The sequence below is a fragment of the Strongylocentrotus purpuratus genome, unplaced genomic scaffold (assembly GCF_000002235.5).
Source record: "Strongylocentrotus purpuratus isolate Spur 01 unplaced genomic scaffold, Spur_5.0 spur5_scaffold_21, whole genome shotgun sequence".
NCBI classification, from domain to species: Eukaryota; Metazoa; Echinodermata; class Echinoidea; order Camarodonta; family Strongylocentrotidae; genus Strongylocentrotus; species Strongylocentrotus purpuratus.
This window is the reverse complement of record NW_022145607.1, coordinates 2,094,736-2,105,335: the sequence shown is the minus strand read 5'-3', so window position 1 is coordinate 2,105,335 and position 10,600 is coordinate 2,094,736. Positions and strand designations below refer to the sequence as shown.

General features: G+C 34.5%; 1 protein-coding gene across 1 annotated transcript in view; it reads left to right on the top strand.

Moving 5' to 3' along the window:
- Nucleotides 1-7,454: 7,454 nt before the first annotated feature.
- The window catches only part of LOC115928160, a 3,547-nt gene continuing 401 nt past the window's right edge, over nucleotides 7,455-10,600 (top strand). Inside the window, exons 1-3 of the mRNA XM_030995017.1 lie at nucleotides 7,455-8,026; nucleotides 8,635-8,762; nucleotides 9,873-10,600. The exon at nucleotides 9,873-10,600 is cut by the window's right edge and continues 401 nt beyond it. Coding sequence (XP_030850877.1) covers nucleotides 7,948-8,026; nucleotides 8,635-8,762; nucleotides 9,873-9,977 — 312 coding nt within the window. The 5' untranslated portion in view covers nucleotides 7,455-7,947 and the 3' untranslated portion in view covers nucleotides 9,978-10,600. The remainder of the gene's footprint in view (nucleotides 8,027-8,634; nucleotides 8,763-9,872) is intronic.

Genomic DNA, 10,600 nt, shown 5'->3' with positions numbered 1-10,600 from the left:
TAATTATTTATAGAGGGATGATGAATCAATTATTTGACGTTGATTGATTCGTTGAATATTACACGAATATGGTGACGTGTCGATTATGAACGGCGGGCTTCGACATCTACTCAATCCATCAAAAAATAAGAAATCTAGCTGTAATAAATGCACAGACAAGAAAGTTTTAAAAAAAATTAAAACAAAGAAGATAGATGCCAGAATGATGACATTGACGAGGATTCAAATTTTGATTAAAAAATAATCAAACTGTGTTCGGAGGTCATAATATGTATTACAATTTTTTAGAAAGGTTTATCCACCAGCATGTTGTTGAACACTATTTTCAATTTCAGTCGGTTATGAGCATATGGTCATGGCAGGTTTCGTCCTTGTAGAACCTTTACACACTCTTGCAAATGCAGCAGCAGTAAAACTACAAACTATATTTCATAACGACCACCCCACCGAAAAATCCTTTCACATCTTAGGAACCTCCTAAGATACAAGAATTCGACATAGCAAAATACAAAGAAATCTTATAACCTTTGCTTTTGGCTAATCCCTTTTCGCTACCAATGTGCCCTCCCCGGCCTCTCCGTGAGGTTAACAGAAAAACAAAGGTAGAGAGATAAACCCTACTGTTCCTAGAAGTCGCCCCAGTATTTCTTCCATGCATGATTCCGGTCTCATGTTGAGGTTTCGGAATAAATATTAAATACTCTATCCCGGCTAGGTCCAACAGTAATTCCAGCCAAATCCCAGTTACGTACCTGAAATTTCAGTATAAAACAATACAATTTTGACCTGTTACACATGTATCAAATATACAGTTGTTATAAGCTATTACTTTCATATACTGTATTGGCGAGGTTAGAAGTAAAGGCTAATTGTATTAAGTTTCATTTAATATAATGTTGCACTATCTTGTAAGTTGTATCTTAATTATGTTTTCGATTTTGTTTGTTGAGGGAAAAAGTATTTAAAAAAAAACACATTGCAAATCAATCATAACGTCAACAAAATCCCCCCCCCCCCCCAAATAAAAAAACACACAGCCACTGTGGAATGGATAACTCTCTTTATGTGGAGGGGGAAGGGGTGGGTGGGAGGGGGAATTGTGTGTATTTTGGACAAAAGTGTGAATTGATAATTGGTTTCCGATTTATTTCTTTATAGTTTACATTCTTAGTTTTTCATTTCTTGATCAAGGATATTAATCAAATGTACCATGCAATCATAGTGTTCGAGGCACCTGTAAAATTATGGATCTTCGGTGATAGGTCCCTCAGAAACTAGTGCTAAGCTCGTCACAGAGAATTTATGATTTCAACTGAAGCCTCTCAGTGCATAGTGCATTAATTTTTGTTCAAATGTCATTTTTACTCTCCATATTTGATCATCATGGTGTTTTTGGCACTTGAGTTATCGTTGGATTGATGGATGCGGTTAACAGCGTTGGTGTATTATGTGGATTTATCACATTTAGATTCTGAATATTGGCAGCAAATTATATCATATTGAAAAGGATGCAATTCATAGTTGTACACAATAATTGTCAGTTATTATAATCTCTCTTTCTCCCTCTCCCTCCCCCTCTCTCTCCCTCCCCCTCTCTCTCCTCCTCTCTTTCTCTCTCTCTCTCTCTCTCTCTCCCCCTCTCTCTCTCTTTCGCTCTCGTGCATAAAGAAAATATGAATATAATATTCGGCTTTGATTATTAAGGACAAATTGAACATTTTATCAGTATTAAACAGAGAGAAAGAAATGGGGAGGAAATGAATCAAAACGAACATTTAAGATACATGAACATGGTGACTTGTCGGTTACCAACGGCAGGATTTGACATCTACTCAATCCATCAACAAATAAGAAATCTAGCTGTAGTACATACACAGACAAGAAGGTGTTAAAAAGAGAGATGCCAGAATGATGACATTGACGATGATTAAAATTTTGATTAAAAAATAATCAAACTGCGTTCCGAGGTCATATTTAATAACATTTTAGAAAGTTTTATCCACCAGCATGTTGTTGAGCACTATTCGCAATTTAATTTGAATGCGGTGACTTGTCGGTTACGAGCTGAAGGTCATTGCAGGCTTCGATTTTCTATAATACTAGAAGCTATCTAGACAGTACTTCAACAGAAAGCTGGATAGAGACACTTCGTCACATCAAGCTACCTGAGAGTATATCATCATCTCACCGAATTCTACTCAAACACCGCATCGAAATCAGGTAGGCCCAAATGCCCTTACGTTATTCCTGTTGCACATGAGACGTCTTTCTGACTGAGTCAGTTTGTAATTGTATTGAAAATGATATCGATTAATTTGTAGCGCTAAAAAAAAATAGATGCTGCTTATAAGTATTGGCTTGCATGGTGATGTAGATATACAGTAGGCTTACACACTCAAGAAAGAAAGATTACCGACAGTCATTTTCAGGACTCCCCAGTCCTCCCCTTCTCACATGGTGCAACCGTAAGTCTTCTCTATACAAAGTAACAGAATGAGAAGAGAAAAAACATAAAACTCTTAAATAGGTAAATTATACTTTATTATTAAGGGAAGAAGTACATTTTAAAGGTATTATGTCCCTTTTGCAGCCAACCTCAAATTCTGTAGAACTTTGCAGGATTTATGAATATGTCATGTATGTCCTATCTGTGAAATTCGAACGTTAGCTGTGTCCTAATATTCAAATTATGCAAGAAAACCTGTTTACTTGCTAGACTTCACTGTCAGACACTATTGAGTGACTGACTGGCTTTTTTTCTTCTTTGGTAATATAATAACATACATACAATGAGCTGTGAAGGGTACATGAGCATTTTGTCTACATCAATAACCCACTTCTTGTGATGGCCAAAATTAAACTGATTGAATCTTTGCGCAGCATAAAACGTATGACCATTCGGTACAATGGTCTGAAAATCAAGACTATTACTTATTGGCTCTATAGTTCCTAAGTCGATTATTAATAGTCGTTATTTTCCAACTAGAAGACATTTTCAAGCACCACCTTTTTTAGAGAAGTTCTAAATTAGAATTATCTTTCAAATGCCGTTGGAATTTAACCTTTTCATTTTTGTTGGCCTGCAAATGGGACGTAGTACCTTTATTGGATCTTTTGAAAGTGGCAAGACAGCTTAATTTTCTGATGGAAAGGGGAATAATGTTCTACGTTTTTGAAGCCGCCATTGTATAAAGTTTCTTGGTAGTTGATAGTCTGGATCTGGAAATAATTAATATAAATTCAGTTGTTGAGTGTAGGTCTGCATTTCTTCAGACATTTCTTCGCCTCTTGTGCAGCGGACTTTTAGTGTACGTTAATCAGGAGCTATGCTTTGGCAACTCTGAGGGGTGCGATGGCCCAGTGATCTCGTAATCGGGAGGTCCCGAGTTCGTATCACTAAAGAGCGCTAGTCTCCTCACTGAGCGGCGAATGCTTGCACACGTTGCGAATTTGGATTCGCCAACTTTTCTGACAAATGTTGGCGAAAAGCAGGGTTCACCTCTTTGAATGTCCAAAATTTCTTTCCGATAAGAAAAACTGTTTGCGAACTTTCTTGCAACCTTTTACAAACATTTGCAACCTTTTGAAAACCCTGGCGAAACCCCAAATTCGCTACGTTCGCAAGCATCCGTCGCTCAGTGAGATAGGGCCTTTACTCACACTGACTTACACCTGTAAGGTGACTCATTCAATTCAATTTCTTAATATTGTCCTTGCCATGATAGTAATTTAAAAACATTACAATCTCCTGCTTCTTTGCTGTGAGAATGAAACTATGCATTGTACATGCACACATTTTACTTGCGAGTGGTGACACAGTACGAAATAAAGATATTTTTCAAGTTCAAGTTCAAGTTCATTTTATTTCACATCCAATAAAAACATCATTATAACATTAAAAATACAATTATACAAAATGCAATATATATAAAATATAATAAGAACAATAAAACAACAACAGTAACACTAAAATTGATTAATGGGTGGAGTAGGGATGTGGGGGACCAGCAAAGGCCATTGACCTATCTAGGCTGGTCCCCTTTTTCTACAACCCCAAAAGTAAAATCTTCAGTAATTAAAAGCAAAATATTGACAATATAGACATTACATTAACTAAGACATATAAACACACATACAAGGACAGGCAGAATTAATAAAAGCTAAAAAAGTATATTGTAACTTGATATTTGTTTGTGTTTAAAATTACGCTTAAAACTAGACAATGTTGGGCATGCTTTGAGAGAATCTGGTAAGTTATTCCAAATAATGGATCCTTTATATTTTATTACTGTTCTTGACAAATTATAGCGAAATGAAGGAACATAAAGTTTGTGTGAATTTCTAGTACTATATTGATTTATATCTCTATTAAAAATAAAATAATTATTAAAACAATCAGGTAAAGTAGTTATATTGTACATGTAAGAGAACATAAAAGCTCCAATACTTATATCATATAGATCATAAAGTTTTAAAAACTTCAGCTTAAAAAACAATGTACCTGTATGTGCTCTATAATATGAGTTTGTTATAACCCTGACGGCTCTTTTTTGTAATAAAAATAGCTTTTGAAGCAGATACGAAGCGCAGTTGCCCCATACAATAATACAATAATTAAAATAAAGCAAAATCATAGAGTTATACAATTGTACAAGTATGCGTAATGGTAAAATATCTTTGAGTCTATTTAAAACACCAATGACCTTTGACAGCTTGTTAGAAATATAATAAATGTGGTCCTTCCACGTTAAGTTTTCATTATTAATGACGCCTAAGAAAGTAACTTGGTGTACTTGCTTAATTTCTTTACTATTTATACAAATCTTGATAGCAGCTTCATTTACATATTTATTTCTTGTTTTAAAAATTACATAGTTTGTTTTTTCAAAATTAATCAACAATTTATTGGCAAGGAACCACTTGTGTATTTTAACAATTTCAGAATTCAATAGATTATTTATTTCTACGGGATCTTTACCAGATAAAAACAGAGTGGTGTCATCAGCAAATAAAATAGAAGATAAAATATTGCTTACAGATGGCAAGTCATTGATATACAGTAAAAACAGGAGCGGGCCAAGATTAGAACCTTGCGGCACACCAGTTAAAATAGTGCTGTGATCAGAGTAATAATTACCAAAGCTAACATATTGCTTTCGGTTTGATAAATAATTTTTAATTAAAAGAAGAGGAATTCCTCTTATACCATAAAAACATAACTTATTTATTAAAATATTATGATCAATACAATCAAAAGCTTTGGATAAGTCTAGAAATACACCAATTAAAAATTCATTAAGTTCAAAAGCATTTGCAACTTTATCAATAAAATCAAGAAGAGCATGGCAAGTACTGTATCCTCTTCTAAAAGCAAATTGATTTTCATACAGAATATTATTTTTACTAATAAAACGAGTCAATTGATCACATAAAATCTTTTCAAATATTTTGCTAAAAACAGATAACACAGATATCGGCCTGTAATTATTTAAAAGTGACTTATTGCCTTTTTTAAAAACAGGAATCACCTTCGCAATTTTTAGAGCATCGGGGAAAATACCTTGTTCAAAGGAAAAGTTTAAGATATTGCACAAAGGTGTAACAATAATATAAATCGAGTTTTTCAATACCTTAGGGTGAATTTCATCGTATCCTGGACTTTTATTTTCATCAAAATTCAAAACCACATTAATAATATCAGCGTTAGTAACAGGCTGTAAAAACAATGAATTCAAAAAGTTACCCTTCAAGTACTTGTCGTATTTTGTTGATTCAATATTGCAAGTAATCAAATTATCGATACTTTGCTGTAGTTTTTGCCCGATTGTACAAAAATAAGAATTAAATATATTTACAATTCTTTGTTTATCAGTAATCTTTTCACCATCAACTTCAATATCATTGATCCCATGCTTTAATGTTTTCTTGTTTAAAATTGCATTAATAAGTTTCCATGTTGCTTTCACATTATTTCGAACATTATCAAACTTAGAGTCATAGTATGCACGTTTATTTTCCCGTATTAAATTATTTAAGACATTCCTGCATTCTTTATATGCCATTTCACGTAAAGAGGTTGAGTTTCTTAGGTATTTACGATATAATATATGCTTACGTTTACTCAGCTTGATTACCTCTTTTGTTACCCAAGGCTTATCAACTTTATTTTTACTTTTGACTAATTTAACAGGGAAACATTCATCGTAAATATCCTTATATAATTTAAAGAAATAATTGTATCTATCATTCGCATCACAAATATAATTAAGTCGTTCCCATTTAACTTTGTTCAACTCACTACAAAAATGCTTCATATTTTCTTCACTAAAATCAATTTTTCGCACTTCAATATCAGGTTCAGATTCAAAATTGTTTGACCTCAAAATAATAAACGGTGTTAAATGATCACTGATATCTGTTATCACTATACCAGATTTCAAAACTTTTCCAGGATTATTATAAAAAATATGATCTAAAGTTGATGCAGTATCATTTGTAATTCTTGTTGGTTTATAAATATATGGTAAAAAAGACAAAGCAACAAAACTATCAAAAAAATCCATTACTTTCGTATTTTCATCTTTTTTCATGAAATCAACATTAACATCGCCCATAACTACAAATTCTTTTTTTTTCCTGCACTATTTTAATCAAAGATTCTTGTAATTGTGACATAAAGTTAGACGGGTTATGGCTTGGAGGCCGGTATACTACAGCAACAATAATATTTTTCACTTTATTACGTACCTCAATAAATACACTTTCAATATCCTCACTAAATATATCTAAGTCCAATCTTCTAATAAATCTTAAGCTATCACTAACATATAAACCTACACCACCCCCTCTTTTATTCGGTCGACAATTTCCAACAAAGTTATAGTTGGGAATACATATTTCTTGTTCTTCACCTTGTTTCAACCATGTTTCACAAACTCCAATTAATGATAAAGGTTTATAAAAAACATCAAGACAGTTTAAAAATGTATCAAAATTTTGTTTCAAGCTGCGACAATTAAATTGTGCAAGAGAGAGCGTACTTTGTCCATAACTTTTTAAAATATTACAAAATTCTAAAGGAGTGTAATATTGATTTTCAATAAGGTCACCAGTATCATTATCAAGTCTTGAATCAGATTTATTATCTAGTTTACATAAAAAACAATTTCTGCATGTTAAATTATGTTGCCTGTTACACAAAATACAACTACATTCAGAAGACATCAAAGAACAAGAAACAAGAAAAATACAATACAATATCGAATAATACTATCATCAAAATACTAAGAATACAAAAATAGTTTACGATGGCTGTATACACATGGGAACTGATGATTATTGTCTCTGTAAAGTAGTAAAAAGTCATTTGTAGTTCATATCTTTGAGAGATCACTCACCGACCAAATTCTTTTCCTGACTGATCTACCGTTCGTTGCTTTCAGTATTAAACAGGATGATCCTGCCGTCAGTCGACCAAGCTGCATCTATCTTGTCATTTTTCTTTACTTCTTCCTTCGCTTTGTACAGGATAGTCCTATTTATTACGGTCAGATCTTCTTCTATGCCTATGTGGGTACCTTTCAGCTTTCTGCGGTTCTTCAAGAACCTCTCTCTAGTGCGGTACGAGGTGCACTTCACTATGATGGGCCTCGGTTTTGCAGCGCTCCTCCCAGTTGTGCTATGTGCCCCTGCAGCTGCAGGCGCGCCTACACGATGAGATCTGTCAATCTCATGTTGCTCCAAGTTGAGATATATCTTCTCGCGAGCCAGATCAAGAACCAGCTTGTCGGTGTCCTCTCCTGGGTTCTCAGGTACGCCGTAGACACGAACACAGGTACGTCGGGAGTACTGTTCGGCTTCGTTGGACTCCGGCTTGTCGATACTGGCCAGGTTGCTTTCTTGCTGTTCTTGAAGAGTGATGATGGTGTTTGATTTGGAGCGTAGTTGATGCTCGAGCTCAAGGATTTTGCCTTCCGCTCTCTCCAACTGCTCACGCAGGTCCTGCATTTCACATTTTGTCGATTTCGTAAGTGCTGTCTGAAGCATCTTGTTAAATTGTTTACTTTTAAAATAGTCTTGTACCTCTTTAGCTATCTGATCATGTTTGTCATATGATTCAGTTTGAGGTTCAGTAGTAGCAGCAGCAGTGTTTTTTCTGGTTTTGTTTGCTGGCATTGTGAAGCAGGCAGGTTTATCGGTGAGTAGAAGCTACCATATATAAGCTTTAAACAAGGCTGGTTTCGCGGATGAAAAGAAAGTGAGGTTTAGTGAGCTGTTGGTGTCAAAGGCTTTCTGGTTTAAGTTCAGGGCTCAATAGATAATGTCTGAATAGACTATTGTCACTGACTCAACAGGATCGATGTAATCAATTGAAATTCTTTGGTCACTATGGCTGTAGGCTACTTGAGTTCAAAATTTCAGCAAATCACTCATGTACTGTACTTACACAGAGTTATGCACATGGGACAAGCAGCATCATGATCCAAAGAAGCCAATGCAGAGTTGAGATCAGGAAAATCAGTTTTCAGTTTTCAGTACTTTGAAACAATATTGAATATTACTCAGGACTTGATTTTAAAAAAAAGGGAAACATTGCAAGTTCTACTGTTCTGCTTTGCTTCATATGGTGGATAGGTCACGTGACGTATAAGATGGCGCCAATCACACGGAGAGTGTCACGGTATACTACATACTTGATGCTGGCCATGCTATGTGTACTAGCTACATACCAGGGTGCATCAGGAGGTGCCAACAATGACGAGGTAAAATACGCAATAAGATTATAGTGCTCTACAGTACGTAACGAAAAAGGTTCAAACTTTGAATATATCCTCCAAAATTATCATTGAAGGATATCTGCTTGATTTTTAATTACAAAATAATGGATGACGGTCGATTCAATAGGATGGCACTAAAAGTATTGACAATGTGTTACGCTTGAGTGAGCATTCGCTTATTTACTCGCAATCGTGTAATAGAAATCATGCAGATATAGTGAAAGTATCATTTTAGAGCATATTTTCAAAGTGTGGACTTTTTTTATACGCATTGTTTACATTACTGGAATCGTTTGAAATGGAAATCCACGCGAAAAATTGTGATTCAAAAGAGTTATTCGATCACTTCTTTAGAGTTGATTCAGCTCCAAAGAAAGTGATCCGTAATATGACACCTTTGAAAATGGATTTCCACTCCTCTCCATTGATATAATAGTTTTGTTTTTAAAATACGTGTAATATAAGCCTTCTAATAAAGATAAGAACTTATGGGAATGAAAGGTGATAAATAATTTATATACCCGCGTTATATTATTATTGCAACTAACCTTTTTGTTATAAGTCCATTCACCCCTCACTCATCCATTAATTCCTTCATTTATTTCTTCATTCATTCATTAAATAGCCCTTGTATCGTCACAGTCTAAGTTTCGCCAAATGTGTCTTGATAAGATCATCGCCTCCTCCTTACATACATGTATATGTCAAATAAATGGAAATGCGTACTTTTGAAAGTGAATCATATTTAACAAGTAGAACTGTTACATTCTCATGTTTTTATTTTGTATCCAGGATTTTTTTTTAATGTCATAATCTTCCTTTATCTGTTCTGTACCTGTTGTCCATGAAAGAAATTGTTATTCTCATACGACTGCTTATTCAGCAGAAAATAATACGAGATCAACATCACTAAATAGGGCAAGAATGGAATTTTGAAACATTATCAATTCGTGTCGGTGTTGTTCCTAACTTTCTGCAATATTCTCACTTTTTATACTCCTTGATTACGCATGAAGTCTAATATCTTGCTTACAAACAAATTTAATTGTTGCTCATTGATTGTTATATCAATGTTTCACTATTTTGTATTCACAGTCCTGTTCATCACGAGATGGATTCTGTATGCCACAGGAGGGTCAGACGCCGGCGAAATGTTGTGTTGAAATGGGAGGCTGTGAGTCGGTGGAGGATTGTGATTAACAATGGAGCTTTGTGCAAGGTTCGTCGTTCAAGATGTACTTGTGGCACGATGGGTTATATATAAGTTCTTTGGAGACAGCATGCTGAGGCCTTCATCCTGCAGTGGATCGATAATGGCTGAAAAAGAAAGAAAGGTTATCCGGCGAGATTCCTGCGATAAATTAATGACAGATCATGATGATTAAAAGTGCTCAAAGCTAGCCTTATATCAATTGATATTTAGATATGTTGATGTTGATATAATTATTAGGCCTATACTGCAGTTCCCCCATACGTATACTACTGTAATTATGGACATGAATTTTGGTGATGGGTGAGATATTCATTTTTAGATGAGATAATTTGAACGTAATATCTGTTAGTTTGCCGACGCCCCACCTTGTCAATCACATCAGGTGATACAGGGTCTGAGCTATACTGAACTTACACCAAACTTTCATAGACAATGTAATATTTACAATACTTATATATAATCTGTTATTTAGAAATTCATATGTCCATCATTGTCCATACGAAGAAGGAATATTGTATCATGCATTTATATAGAACCATTATTGCCTCCATCCCTCCATCACATCGATTCAATATTATATTTTGAACTTATGCATTATGAATTCAATATC